Below are 15,608 nucleotides of genomic sequence, written 5' to 3'. Positions count from 1 at the left end.
AATATCTGTAGCAACCTGGTTCCCTACACTTGAAGACACAGGGGGATTATTGCATATATCTACACCCTCCCTATGAATTTCTCCCATAGGAAAGAATGGAAGAGCTTCAGGGTTTAAAGGGGGTGTGCTAGTTGCACTTTCAGGTTGAACTGGCTCAAGTGACAGCACAACAGACCCAGGAGACGTATCTGAGGATTCATGATACATAGATATATATTCAGGATAAACCTCTTCAGAATCAGTCTCTGATGGGGGACCAATTATGTCTATCATGGTAGCAGGGCCGGGCACAGGATTAGTACCGCCTATAGAGTTGGGGGAGGAACTTTCAGACATCAGAGCTGTCCTTTGGTTCGATGATCTGGGTAGAGAGGTAGGCTCAATATCGGGGATGGGTCATCCATTCTGATGTGTTACCCCAGATGTGTTGGTTTCGATGTAAAGTCTTTAATGGGCTGCCATTCTTTTCAGGCTTTAGGTGATATACAGGTAGCCTGAGCATCTGATTCTCCACAACGTAGGCCTGCTAATCCCAACAGTTTGCAAGTTTATGTTTTCCAGGGAGCCCAAGATTTTTTATCATAAACATGATCACCAGGTTGCAGATCACCATATTGCACCTTCTGGTCATAACAGTCTTTATTGCCCCAGTTCACCTTATCAGATGCTGCCTGGACAAGCTGATAAGCAGCACACAAGTCTTTTTTAAAATTAGCCACATACTGGAGGTAAGACTGGTGGGAAGACCCATCCACTGAGACCCCAAAACAGAGGTCTATTGGAAATCGTGTTTCATGTCCAAACATTAGAAAATACGGAGAATACCCAATGGTCTCATTTTGAGTACAGTTGTAAGCATGCTCAAGACGGCTAACATGCTGGCTCCATCTAGATTTCTGTTTGGTATTCAAGGTTCCCAACATATTAAGCAGGGTCCGATTAAATCGTTCAGGCCGTGGGTCTCCCTGTGGTTGATAAGGTGTTGTTCTAGATTTTTTTATACCTAGCATAGTCAGAAGTTCCTGAATTAATTGACTCTCAAAGTCCCATCCTTGATGTAGTGCATCTGCTTGGGCAACCCATAATGCACAAAGTACTTCTCCCAAAGAGTTTTAGCAACAGTAGAAGCTTTTTGATCTTTAGTAGGAAAGCCCTGTGCATACCTTGTGAAATGATCAGTTACCACTAGCATATTACAAAGTATTTCTGCTATCAGATTCAATTGTGAGAAAATCTATACAGACCAAATCCATAAGGCCTTCACTATGAAGATGAAACAGTGGAGGAGCTCTCGTGGGTACAGTCTTCAGTTGTATACACCAGGCACGGGTCTTAAAATGCTGCTACACATCAGTCTTTATCCATGGCCAGTAGAATCGGTCCCAGACAAGGTCAGATCCTAGACTGCTGCACTGGACAGCACAGTATAGGGAGGAGGTGAACAGCCCTCAGTGGTGAAAGAACAGGTTAAGGACTATTTAGAAAAGCTGGACATGCACAAGTCCATGGGGACGGATCTAATGCATCCGAGGGTGCTGAGAGAGTTGGCTGATGTGACTGCAGAGCCATTGGCCATTATCTTTGAAAACTTGATTGGGGGGAGGTCCCTGGATGATTGGAAAAAGGCAAATATAGTGCCCATCTTTAAAAAAGAGAAGAGGGAGAATCTGGGGAACTACAGACTGGTCAGCCTCACCTCAGTCCCTGGAAAAATCATGGAGCAGGTCCTCAAGAAATCCATTTTGAAGCACCTGGAGGAGAAGGTGGTGATCAGGAACAGTCAACATGGATTCACCAAGGGCAAGTCATGCCTGACCAACCTGGTTGCCTTCTATGACGAGATAACTGGCACTGTGGATATGGGGAAAGTGGTGGACATGATACATCTTGATGTTAGCAAAGCTTTTGATACAGTTTCCCACAGTATTCTTGCCAGCAAGTTAAAAAAGTATGGATTGGGTGAATGGACTATAAGGTGCACAGAAAGCTAGTTAAATTGTCTGGCTCAACGGGTAGTGATCAACGGCTTGATGTCTAGTTGGCAGCCAGTGCCCTAGGGGTCTGTCCTCGGGGCAGTCCTGTTCAACATCTTCATTAATGATCTGGATAATGGGATGGATTGCACCATTAGCAAGTTTGCGGATGACACTAAGTTGAGGGGGAGAGATATGCTGGAAGGTAGGGATAGGGTCCAGAGTGACCTAGACAAACTGGAGGATTGGGCTAAAAGAAATCTGATGAGGTTCAGCAAAGACAAGTGCAGAGTCCTGCACTTAGGAAGGAAGAATCCCATGCACTGCTACAAGCTGGGGCAGTTCTGCAGAAAAGAACCTGGGGATTACAGTGGAAGAGAAGCTGGATACAAGTCAACAGTGTGCCCTTGCTGTCAAGAAGGCTAATGGCATATTGGGCCGCATTAGTAGGAGCACTGCCAGCAGATTGAGAGAAATAATTATTCTCCTCTATTCATCACTGGTGAGGCCACATCTAGAGTATTGCATCCAGTTTTGGGCCCGCACTACAGAAAGGATGTGGACAAATTCAAGAGTCCAGCGGAAAGCAACAAAAATGTTAGGTGGCTGGGACACATGATTTATGAGGAGAGGCTGAGGAAACTGAGCTTATTTAGTTTGCAGAAGAGAAGAGTGAGGGGGAATTTGATAGCATCCTCAACTCTCTGAAGGGGGGTTCCAAAGAGGATGGAGCTAGGCTGTTCTCAGTGGTGGCAGATGACAGAACAAGGAGCAATGGTCTAAAGTTGCAGTGGGGGAGGTCTAGGTTGGGTATTAGGAAAAACTATTTCACTAGGAAGGTGGTGAAGCACTGGAATGGGTTACCTGTGGTGGGATCTCCATCCTTAGAGGTTTTTAAGGCCTGGCTTGACAAAGCCCTGGCTGGGATGATTTAGTTGGAGTTGGTCCTGCTTTGAAGCAGGGGGTTGGACTAGATGACCTCCTAAGGTCTCTTCCAACCTTAATCTTCTCTGATTCTATGAAAAGAAATGTGAGAGAAAACTGGAGGGGGGGGAATATTATGGATTTTATAGTTTAAATATTTAATCTTATATCAAATTTTTAAAATAGTACCTATAAATGCATTTGAGATAGCTGCAACCACTTCATCTAGAGTACAAAGACAAAATGCTTTTCCTTTTTCTTTACTGCATTGAGATTCTATTTTCTTTGATCTAAGATGTCAAAGATACTATATCTACACCTAAGAAAAGCTGTGGTGACCAAAAAGTTGTCTGTTTTCTCTCACAATAAAGAGCTAGTTAGAAAAAAAAGTTAAATAAAATTACATTGATTTGGAAATTTTCATTAAGTGAACAGCAACTTTACATTTTTACTTTGCATTGAGACATCAAATACTATACCTTGCTTGAGGAATCGACTGTTTCTTCTCACAAGCAGTTCGTTCATTTGTAGTATGACTTTTTTGTACACTACCTGCGTGTGGTTTATCAGCTGAATGCAGAGTAACATTTTGCTCACTCTCTCTGGTAGAAGCATCTACTAGATTCACGGTCTTTAATATTCCATTTTTCGATGACTGATTATTTGCAGATGTAGTACCAACCAAATCATCAGACTTACAATTTAGCTGTGAACACTGCATTTTTGTATGTGTTCTTTCAGTGTTTACTTTTTTGTCACTGGCATTCATTTTATGGTATTTTGATGTCGTTTGCATAACTGCTTCCTGAGGTATATCAACAAATATTTGTCTTCTTACTGTTTCCTATATTGCAAAAATACCAATTAATGATCGTACAAAGCATTAACAAATCCTCTTGTAGGGTGAGAAGTCCTGGGCAATTTGAGGTAGACCCTGTTAACTATGAAGCTGCACAACTGCCTGGCTCTAGTTAGACATTGTTTACAAGAAATTCAGCAAAGCTATGAGAAAGAATTTAAAGGAACTGTAACCTAGTGAGAACTTGGATCTGAAAATAATAAATTGGGTCATACTCAGGGGCGGCTCTAGACATTTTGCCGCCCCAAGCACGGAGGGTCCGCAGGCAAGCCGCCAAAGGCACCCTACCTGCAGCCCTAACGGCGACCGGCAGAGTGCCCCCTGCGGCTTGCCACCCCAGGCACGCTTTTGGCGCACTGGTGCTTGGAGCCGCCCCTGGTCATACTACAGAGCAGTTCTAGAAGCCTGAGACTCATGTAAATTAAGTCACTGAGCACTTGGCTACTGACTACCTAAAGGGACCAGATAGTAATGGCAGACACAGAAAACCATCAAGGAAAGACTGAACTGCATGCTGAACAAGATAAATACAGTACTATATAACACTGAATAATCTGTATACATTAATGAGCTCTATCTGAATATTTCAGCATCTTTTTCAGTTACGCTCAGACCAATATGCCTACAGCTTTTCTTACATGATTCTAGGCCATTTCACACAACTATTTTCTAGCTTTGTCACTTGGCATAATTTGGGTTCTTTATCTCCATTTCTATCACAGGGTTGATTACAAGACTTTTTTTTTTTTTAATCTGATTTGTTCCCTTATGTTACAGAAAGTATATAGCCTTTTTAGCTGGATACTGCTTTTGATGACTGTGTACTGTTTCCACAGATTGAAAGTTGCTGCATATATCCTTGAAATATAAGAAACAGCAGTCTCTTCCTGACAAGCAAGGGAGAAGGACTGCTCCCTGCAGACAGGTCACCTAGGCTAGAGCAGTGCTGGGCAGGCCTGGGGGAGCAGTGAGAGAGCTCTGGCCTGTCACCTACCAGGTGGCAACCCCTCACAAAAAGGACCAAGAAGGTGCATGGGCCCAGGGTTCACAGGGAGAAGAGGGGACTGAAGGAGGGCTGTGGGAGACTGCTGCTAGGGGGTCCCTTGATTGGGACCCAGAGTAGCAGGCGGGCCTGGGTCCTCCCCTCCCCGCTTACAGCACATCTTACCATAGAGGAGCATGGCCGATGGACTGTGCCTTGTCCCTGAGGACTGCACGAAAGCAGGTGCAGGCTGAGAACTGCTGATACCCCGCCGCAGGAGAATAGAGCAGGGGCACAGCCGGAGGGCTGTGTCCAGAAGAGGATGCCGCAAGCCAGGGAGCAACGTGGGTCCCAGACAGCACAGCCAAGCAGGCAAGGGGTGGGACACCACCCACAGAGGGCGATCCATGGCTAGGACAGAGCTAATTCCTGGAGTGACCAACAGGAGCCGCCAAGGTGGTGAGCACAACCCATTACAGACACTTAAAAAAATGTGGGTATTCTTTTTCTGCCACATTGTTCAACCTGGATTAACTGCATACTAAGTACTACAGAACTAGATTTTCTACAATATAATATATTTTGTACAGTTTCTCGCAATGCAGTAAAACTAGGATCTCAACCATGTATTCATTCCCTTCTCTGAGTGCCTCCCCTCATCTCTATCTTATTATAACATACAGTAATACCAAAAGGAAGAGTTGTAGGACCTGGACATCAGAGAAACTAATTCTTTCCTACCTTTATAGTTCACTGAGATTATCTAATGTATTTCCTCCTATTTCTCCCTAAACGCTTGAGAAAGCTTTCTTTTGAGAGATTTGCTTAGGTTTACCATATTTTGAATAAACGTGCCTACCTCATCATGCTCTTTTTCAAGAAGTTCTATTCTGTGTAAAATTTCTTTTACTTTCTTCCAGTAGTCCTCTAGATTCCTCTCTTTAATCTGTAGATCCATTTTCAACTGTTCTGCATCATTCAGATTTAACGAATTTTCATTTATTTTCAGAGACAATTTCTCAGCTTTGTAAAGCAGAAAATAAAAATGTGGTCTTTCTACACTGAATAGTATATTGAAAAATGTTTCATTTTTATATTTTTAATAGCTTAAACATTAAAAAATAAAAATCTTAAGTCCACTATTCAGTTTCAATATATATTACAGCCTTTTTATAGTTAAATTTGGGGATAACGAAGTAGAATGAAAGTTCCATAAAGCTTCAATGTATTTCAAAATGCAAACTGCAGTTATGGCTATTGGTCCCAGTCCATCAGGATATTTAAACATGTAACTAGACTCTCTGAAGACACTGGAATTGCTCACGTTTTTAAAAGTAGGCATGTGCTTCTGTACTTTGCTGAATTGGGGCCATACTGAGTTGCAGTTACAGTAAACCTTGCTTCTGTAGAAGTTGTTCCTTGAAAAACGACTTTACCATGGATCTGATCTGAATTTCAATGAGAGCTGTAGCTTTCCAGTACTTATCAAGATCAAGCCATATGTTAAGGTTTGATTGTAATATTTTATCACTGTCCACCAAAAAATGGAAATTCAGTAGGAAACACACTATAAGCCAAGGTTTTTGTTTGTTTGTTTGTTTGTAAGTGTCCCAAGTCCTACAAGCAAAAATCTGCTTGCAACTATGCACCCATATATGAATATGTGGTACAGCAGTAGCCTGGATAGATAGTTATGCAGTTAAGTTATTACCCAAATTGCACACACCATCACAATAATTGTGTGCACAAATAAAGGCATAGAGTTGCACATAGATAAGACTATTACTCACCTTTGTAACTGTTCTTTAAGATGTGTTGCTCATATCCATTCCAATTAGGTGTGTGCGCGCTGCGTGCACGGCCATTGGAGAACATTTACCCTAGCAACACCCAGTGGGTCAGCCGTGTAGCCCCCTGGAGTGGCACCTTCATGGCGCTGGATATATACCCCAGCCAACCCAGCGCCTCCTCAGTTCCTTCTTGCCGGCTACTCCAACAGAGGGGAAGGAGGGCAGCTTTTGGAATGGATATGAGCACCACATCTCGAAGAACAGTTACAAAGGTCTGTAACTGTCTTTTCTTCTCTGAGTGCTTGCTCATATTGATTCCAATTAGGTGACTCCCAAGCCTTACCTAGGCGGTGGCGTTGGAGTGAAGTACCATGGATTGTAGAATCACCCTACCAAATGCTGAATTGTCTCTGGCCTGTCTAACGATGGCATAGTGTGAGAAACGTATGCACTAAAGACCAAGTTGCAGCTCTCCTGGATAGGCACCTGGGCCAGGAAGGCTGCCGACGAGGCTTGAGCCCTTGTGGAGTGCGCAGTGAGCTGGGGGGGTTGGGATTCTGGCCAAATCATAGCAAGCATGAATACGTGATGTGATCCAAGAAGAGATCCGCTGGGAGGAGACCAGAAGACCCTTCATCTGGTCTGCTACTGCAACGAAGAGCTGCATCATTTCCTGGAACGGTTTCATACATTCAACGTAGAAGGCAAGAGCCCTACGAACATCGAGGGAGTGAAGCCATTTCTGACTATTGGCTTGAGGTTTTGGGAAGAAAACTGGAGGGAAGATGTCCTGGTTGATATTAAAAGTTGATACCACCTTGAGAAGAAAGGCAGGGTGAGGTTGTAGCTGCACCTTATCCTTATGGAAGATCATGTAAGGTGGTTCTGATTTAAGAGTTTTGAGCTCAGAGACACCCCTAACCGAAGTGATAGCAATGAGGAAAGCTGTTTTCCAAGAGAGATACAAAAGGGAACATGTGGCCAAAGCTTCAAATGGGGGTCACATAAGTCTGGAGAGGACCAAGCTGAGGTCCCATGTGGGTACAGGTTGTCGTACCTGTGGATATAGGTGGTCAAGGTCCTTGAGGAATCTATCAACCATGGGGTTGGTGAAGACAGATCAGCCATTAACTCCCAGGTGGAAAGCTGAAATGGCCACCAGATGAACTCTGATGGATGATATCACCAAGCCCTGCTATTTCAGGTCCAGGAGATAGTCCAGAATGAGAGGCAGGGATGCTTGGAGGGGAAGCGTGTCGTGGAGAGAGCACCAGCATGAGAGTCGCTTCCATTTAGCCATATACATAGCCCGAGTGGAAGGTTTCCTGCTGTCCAATAGGATCTGCTGCACCAAACAAGAACAAAGTAGTTCAGAGTGGCTCAGCCATGCAGCATGGAGGGACCGCAGGTCAGGGTGACAGAAGTGGCTGTGATCTTGCATTATCAGGTCCAGAAAGAGAGGCAGTGGAATCAGGGTGTCCACCAAGATCTCTAACAGTGTGGTGTACCAATGCTGCATGGGCCACCCGGGGGTGACCAGAATCAGTCGTGATCTGTCCCTGCGTGCCTTGATCAGGACCTTGTGTACAAGGGGAAATGCAGGAAGGTGTACAACAACCTGCTTGTCCACAGAAGTAGGAAGGCGTCTGTGAGAGAGCCTGGGGAGCAGCCCTGAAAGGAGCAAAAAGCCCAGCACTTCCAGTTGCTGTGTGAGGCAAAAAGGTTGATCTGGGGAAACCCCCGCTTTAGGAAGATGGAGTGGATGACATCGGGGTGAAGCGACCACTTGTAGGATTGCAAGGACCTGCTGAGGTGGTCCACCAAAGTGTTTTGGACCCCTGGGAGAAACGACGCCACCAGGTGAATGGAATGGGCTATGCAGAACTCCCAGAGTTGAATAGCCTCTTGACAGAGGAGGGAAAAACAAGCCCCACCTTGTTTGTTGATGTAGAATATGGCCGTGGTGTTGTCTGAGGACCGCCATACAACGACCATTCAGTCACTCCTGAAAGGCTTGGCAAGCAACATGCATCACCTCAGCTCCTGTACATTGATATGGAGAAAGATCGGACAGGGCCCAAAGGCCTTGCATCTGGATGTCCCCGAGGTGAGCGCCCCATCCCAGGGCTGACGTGTCCGTGACAAGGTACAAGGAGGGTTGAGGGGTGTGGAAGGGGACTCCTTCACATACCACCCTTGGGTCTAGCCACCACTGGAGAGAGGCCAGGACCCCTTCCAGAACAGGTTCCGGATGTCTTGACCTGGGCAGTAGACAGATGCCAGCCAGGCCTGAAGCGGTCAGAGCCAAAGTCTGGCATGTCTGGTCACGTATGTGCAGGAAGCCATATGACCCAGGAGACTCAGGCACGTTCTTGGTGTCGGGGTGGGAAGCTCTGAAGGCTCCGGATGAGGTCCGTCAGAACGTGGAAATAAGCGTCTGGCAGGAGGGCTCGGGCATGCACAGAATCTAGGATCCCCCCCGATGAATTCTATTCTCTGGGTTGGTTCTAGAGTCGACTTCACCACATTGATGAGAAGACCTAATCAAGAAAACATGTCCGTGACCATTTGAACATGGGATTGCATCTGTTCTTTGGTGCGACCTCAGATGAGTCAGTCATCGAGATATGGGTATACCTGTATCCATCTCCAACAAAGGGAGGCTACCATGACTGCCAAACATTTGGTGAACCATAGAAAGGCCGACCAGAAGGATAGTGAACTGGTAGTGTTTGCGGTTGACCACAAAGCAGAGGAAGCATCTGTGTGCCGGATGGATTGCTATGTGGAAATACCCATCCTTCATGTTGAGAGTCTCCAGGATCCAGGGAAGGTATAATGGTACCCAAGGAGACCATGCGGAACTTCAACTTTACCATGAATTTGTTGAGTCCGCACAGGTCCAGGATAGGCCGAAGCCCACCCTTTGCCTTGGGTATTAGGAAGTAACGGGAGTAAAACCCCTTGCCCCTTAGCTCCCATGGAACCTCCTCGATCGCCCCCATGGATAGGAGCATTTGAACCTCCTGAATGAGGAGTTGCTCGTGAAAAGGGTCCCTAAAGAGGGACGGGAAGGGAGGGTGGGAAGAAAGAAAATTGGAGAGAGTATCCCCTTTCCACCATGCGAAGAACTCAACGGTCTGTGGTTATAAGGGATCAAGTACAGTGGAAACGGGATAAACAATTCAGGAAGGGTGGGGTAGGATCCTGACCGAGGTTCGGTACATCGTCCTCAAGCGTCCCTTCAAAAGTTTTGCTTAGGGCCCACTGAGGGCTTAGAAGGGCCTTGGCCAGGTTGGTGGTTGGAGGGTTTCCTCCTGGTATTACGCCCCCGCCTCCTATAGAAGTACTGCCTCAGCCGAGGAGGAGGATAGGAGCTTTGGGGCTGAGGCTTAAATGACTCCTGCTGGGTAGCCGGTGTATGCATCCCCAGCAATCGCATTATGGCCCTTGAGTCCTTGAGGCTCTGAAACCTCGCATCAGTTTTGTCTGAAAACAGGCCCTCTCCATCAAAGGGGAGATCCTGTAACATTTGCTAAAGTTCTGGTGGTAAGCCGGAAGCTTGCAGCTTGTACGTCTCATTGCAATGCCCAAAGAGAGGGTCCGAGCAGCAGAGTCTGCGGTGTCCAACGAGGTCTGTAATGTGGTCCTCGCCACTGTCTTGCCCTCTTCCACCAAGGCCCCAAACTCATCTCTGGACTCCGAAGGAACCAGCTCCTTGAACTTTAACATGGAGTTCCAAGAGTTATATTTATATTGGCTCAGGAGCAATTGCTGGTTTGCAATCCAGAGCTGAAGACCGCCTGAGGAGTAGACTTTGCGCCCAAATAGATCAAGGCATTTGGCCTCTTTTGATTTGGGTGCCGGGTCTTGCTGACCATGGCTCTCCTTTTCATTCACTGAGGTCACCACCAGCGAATAGGGCTGTGGATGTGTGTATAGTCAGTAATATCCCTTGGAAGGTATGAAGTACTTCCGCTCCCCCTTTAGCAGTCAGAGGAATAGATGCGGGCATTTGCCAGATTGTTCTGGCCGTGGTCTGAATGGTCTGGATGAGCGGTAGGGCCATCCTAGATGGCGCCTCTGTGGACAAAATGTCATCCACAGGGTCCTCCACTTCTATAACCTCCTCTGCTTGGAGGTTCATATTCCACGCCACAGTACGTAAGAGGTCCTGGTGGGCCTAGAAGTCTACTGGCGGGGACCTGAAATAGCAATGGCTGCCACCGCCTCATCAAGTGAGGAGGAGGAGGAGGAGCGCATAGGAGGAAGAGGATCATCTGGGCCCTCTTGGTCAGCTGTGTCTTGGAGTCCTGAGCCTGTGATCGCAGTGTCCAGACCTGGAAGTGGGGGTTGGAGGAGGGTCTGGAGCCTGGATGAATGATGCCCCAGTTTCCATGCCCCCAGGAGCAGGATGGCTGACGGTGGCCTCTGGCACCAGCAGCTCGGAGGGGGCTGAACGAGAAGCCCCTGATGGAGCACCTGGGCCTGGTGGTATGCCCAGGGCATCCAAAAGGGCCCTTGAGTAGACCCTTGGACCGGACCTTGTCCCTGTGCCTGCCAATGAGCAGCCCCTGAGTTCAGATGGCTGTGATCCAAGTGGTGGCAGTTGGATAGACATGACCTCGCGTCCGACTCCGTTGGACAAGAGGCAGAGCCCGATGGCCATGGTGGTGCCAAGCAGGTCTGCGCCAAGTCGCGTCGACGCAATGGAGATCAGTACCGTGAAGATGGAGAGTGATGCCGCAAGGGGGAGTGGTGCTGTGACCTAGATCGGTGCCGGGGTCTGGACCAGTGCTGAGATCTGGATCTATTCCTCGATGGTGATCGTCGCTGGGAGTGGCGTCTGAACCAAGATCTGCTCCTGGATGGTGACCAACGTACAGAGCAGTGCTGAGAACAGTGCCAGGAGTCTGACTGGTGCCGCGAGTACCACCAGTGCTGCAAAGGAGAGCGGTGCCGCGACTGTGAGCAACGCTGGGACCGCGAGCGGCGTCAGGAGCAGGAAGAGTGCCGAGAGTGGGATTGGTGCCGTGGCTCAACTGACAGTGCCGGGTGGAAAAGGGCCGACTTGCCCCAGGATGGGACCATATGAGCTAGAACCAGTGCCTTTGTCTGCTGAAGGGATACTGACACCGTCATAGTAATCAGATCCCTTGCAGCCGCAAATGTGTCTGGAGTCGATGGCAACTGGACTTCAACCACGCTAGGCATCAGGGAGTCCAGATGCACCGGACTCAAGGGCTCCGCTCTCAGTGCCAGAGTCAATGTGCCAAAGTCAGCACTTGTGCCCCTGGCTGCTCCTCTACGGGATGCGACGCCAAGGGTGGGTCCAGGGAGGCTGGTGTCTGCTGAGGTGGGCCAGCCTTTTCTGGTCTACAGTGCCGCTTCTGACAAGGCAAGTGGGAGCGGTGCCGGACCGATGATGTCAGTTGCGGTGCTGGGGAACGCCGGTGCTGTGGGTCTCTATCAGAGTTTGACCGTGGTGCAGTTCCTACTGTTGCCGCCAGGGCACTGCGCACTGAAGCCTGGTCTTGGCGTGGTGCTGGAGGTTGAGGGCTAAGAGCATCGTCCATGAGGAGCCAGAGGACGTGTCGCTGCTTCCTGGGAGCCACCTGATGTAAGCACCACCCAGAGGAGCCTGCGCCCCAGCTCTCTGCCCCAGCCTTCTTGCACCTCAACTCCCTCCCGGAGCCTGCACCCCACACTCCAACTCCCAGTCCTGAGCCCCCTCCCACACCCAAACTCCATCCTGGAGCCTGAACCCTTAGACCCCTCCGGAACCCAAACTCCCTCCCAGAGCATGCACCCTGCACCCCCTGACACACCCTAACCCCCTGCCCCAGCCTGGAGGCCGCTCCCACATCCAAACTCTCTCCCAGAGCCTGCATCCCAACCCCCTACCCCAGCCCTCACCCCCATCCTCCAAACTCCCCAGCCCTAAGCCCCCTCCTGTATCCCAAACCCCTCATCCCTGATCCCACCCCAGAGCCCGCACCCCAGCTGGAACCCACATCCTAACTCCCTGTCCCAGCCCAGAACCCCCTCCCAAACCCTGAACCCCTCATTTCTGATCCCACCCCAGAGCCCATAACCCCTCCCACACTCCAATCCCTGCCCCAACCCAAAGCCTCCTCCCACACCCTGAACCCCTCATTTCTGGCCCCACGCTGGAGCCTGTGTCCCCAGCCAGAGTCTTCAACCTCTCCTGCACCCCAACCCCATGCCCCAGCCTTGTGAAAAGGAGCGAGTGAAGGTGGGGGAGAGCAAGCAATGCAAGAAGGGGGGATGGACTGAGCGGGGGTGAGGCGGGAGGCAAGGGTGTTCAGTTTTGTGTGATTAGAAAGTTGGCAATGCTATAATTTAAAGGGAACCAGCCTTTTGTTCACAGATTATGCCCACACATTTTTGCATTCAACTGAATCTCTGCAACTTTTCTTTCACCCCCCTAAATGTTATAATCATTCTATGGTGGTAAATACACAACTGTTCCCAAGGAAAACAAGCGTTACTGAAGTGCACTGCATTACCAACCTGCTACGGTTACAATTATTTTGAAGGTTTACAAATCTTAAATACTGAGAACAATGAATTTAATTTTTTTAAAACAATAATAAGCTTACTAATTTGCTTGCAATTTTGCAGCACAAAAGTTGCAGCTTTGTTTACTTCTTCATCTTGAGACTCTGTTAATAACTGAATCATAAATGGAAGGCCATTGTTCTTAAGCAGATCATACTGATTTTCTTCTAAAGAAGATTAGCATTAAAGGAAAATAAATCAGTTTCTGAACTTGTACCATGGTAACAGTTTTCTTACATTATCTTTAGAAGACAGTATAAATAATTTTAAATAAAATTCAGCAAAATGTTTCTTTTTATCATGAGCCAAATTCATTAAATCATATCTGGGTAATTTCCGTATAATGCATGAACTACTTTATATGAATTGCTTTATTTACTTTTTGTCCAGTTTAGGAAGCAATTAGGGATGATTCATAACTTCTAACTTACTGTATGAAACAGTCACTTCTAAAATTTCAGTAGTAGTATAAGCAAATCCAATAAGGACTGAGTCAGCTAGAAAAGTAAATACTGCTAATTCAAGTGAAAAATACATAGCTATCCATAATTAAAAGTTTGCATTCAAAAAAATCTAGAGTTTAAGTTAGTAAAAAACCTGTATATTTATTAAATTGGACCCAACTCAATTTCAGTTGTTGACTAGGGCCTTATTTTTCATTAGGGTTGTTAGTTGTTTTGGTTTTTGGTCTGTTTGTTGCACTAAGGTAGCTGCATTAGTGCAAATCTCTCTTACATGTGTATACTGAAACTATGATTTACAATTGTCTGGTGTACTCCAGTTCAAAATCTGCATTGTAAATAGAGCCTATCTAATCAGTTCTTCTCTGGGCAAGAAAAGAACAGTCACTCCATTCATAATTCATGTAATCGTCTAAAATTATGTTTTCTAAAACTATGCTAATATTTGCATGCTAATATTTGCATAACTTTCCAAAAACATTTTTATAGTTCAGACAGGATCTTAAACTCTCTAATTATATTGGATTTTTTTTTCTTTTAAAAAAAATCCTTAACTCTGCAAACAATAACATATTAAAATAAAAATTCTCTTATTTTATAAGATCATAAAATTTATATTTGCAATGTATTTTCCATGGAGCAAAGCCCTCCTTTGATTCAATTAGTTTCTTTACAGCCCAATCCATCTCCTGTCGAAACTGTCAAACTGCCACTGACTTCAAAGGCAGCAGGATTAGGGCTTTACAAGATATTCTCTGTTTGACAGAGTCCAGAGTGCTCTTGAGAGAAAAGTGAACAATATAAACAATCAATCATCAGTATCTTGCAACTATCCACGCAGTTTGCTTTCATTGCCACAGGGTGCCAATTGACAGTCTGAGTTGGGCAACTTTATTTTGGACAAACACTAAGATGTCAGGCAAAAGCACTTCAGACAAAATCCTGTTCTCACTTCCAAAAGTAATGCTATTAAATTCAGTAAAATTATTTATAGGTGAAATATATCCCTGTGCAGAGGGTCAGCACAACATCTATGCTCCAGGTACTACTGGAGGAGTTAAAATAGGGCTTTAGTGGAACTTACATGATGCATATGTCTTGTTCTGGCCCTCTGGACAAGGTGAATTTCACCCTATGTGAATGAGGTGAACAGGATTTGGTCCTTTCAGTGCTTCTCATGAGACTCTACTTTCTTTTAACTCTGAAGATACTGTATTTTGTATTGAGATAACAGCTCTTCAAAACCAAAGACAGAACACTACAGAAACTTTTCTTTGAGTTTTAATATTGAATTAAATTATGTGGAAGAATTTTGCTTTGAGTATTTTAATGAAAACTGCTGAGGAGTGCAGCATTGAAGTGTTTAAAGCCACAAACCAAAATTCATAACAAATCAAAATCTTACCACAACCTTCTGTGCAATGCCCAATTGTAAGAATAATACTAATTTTTTCTCCTGAATCCAGACTGTCAGAAGTCAGCAACCTCAGTAGCTTAGATACAATGTGATACTTTACCAGGACATCACCAACAGCAGCTATTAGTATAAAATAATTTAAAGAGACAAAAATTAAACTGAAGAGTAAGTACACAACACAATGCTACAAAAATACATTTTCTTTTTCAGGGTGTCCTCCATATCCCTGAAGAAGCCTTGAGATTGCCCCCACTTCCCCCCAGCTTTCACTCCCTCACTCCAATATTTGAAGTCCGTATCGTCTCCTTTCAGGGGACCAGTCCTGTAAATGCTCTTTCCCAGTCCCAACACTGTCCCATCCCCCAAATCCTGCTGCGTTAAGAAGCCCTGATAAATCAGGGCTGTCCAGCACACTGGGGTGCAGACCTCTGGAAAAGTTCCCCAAATCCTTTACCAGATTCAGCATATGGAGAACTCGCTGCAATTGGAGAGGACATGAAGATCTAACTCTTAGGTTTATCAGCAATAAGATCCTCCCCATAGAACAACTGGAGACACTTCCTGTAAAGAAGTCAAACTTCTCCAAAGACTTAGGGGCACCTAGATTTGTTTGTTTATCT

General features: G+C 46.2%; 1 protein-coding gene across 1 annotated transcript in view; it reads right to left on the bottom strand.

The window, feature by feature from the left end:
- The window catches only part of TERB1 (telomere repeat binding bouquet formation protein 1), a 58,733-nt gene that overhangs the window by 16,421 nt on the left and 26,704 nt on the right, over nucleotides 1–15,608 (bottom strand). The window contains exons 9-12 of the mRNA XM_075073667.1: nucleotides 14,977–15,108; nucleotides 13,152–13,277; nucleotides 5,598–5,761; nucleotides 3,377–3,741 (exon numbers count right to left, since the gene is read on the bottom strand). Coding sequence (XP_074929768.1) covers nucleotides 3,377–3,741; nucleotides 5,598–5,761; nucleotides 13,152–13,277; nucleotides 14,977–15,108 — 787 coding nt within the window. The remainder of the gene's footprint in view (nucleotides 1–3,376; nucleotides 3,742–5,597; nucleotides 5,762–13,151; nucleotides 13,278–14,976; nucleotides 15,109–15,608) is intronic.

This window comes from Chelonoidis abingdonii, chromosome 19, assembly GCF_003597395.2.
Source record: "Chelonoidis abingdonii isolate Lonesome George chromosome 19, CheloAbing_2.0, whole genome shotgun sequence".
NCBI classification, from domain to species: domain Eukaryota; kingdom Metazoa; phylum Chordata; order Testudines; family Testudinidae; genus Chelonoidis; species Chelonoidis abingdonii.
This window is presented reverse-complemented; position numbering and strand designations above follow the sequence as displayed.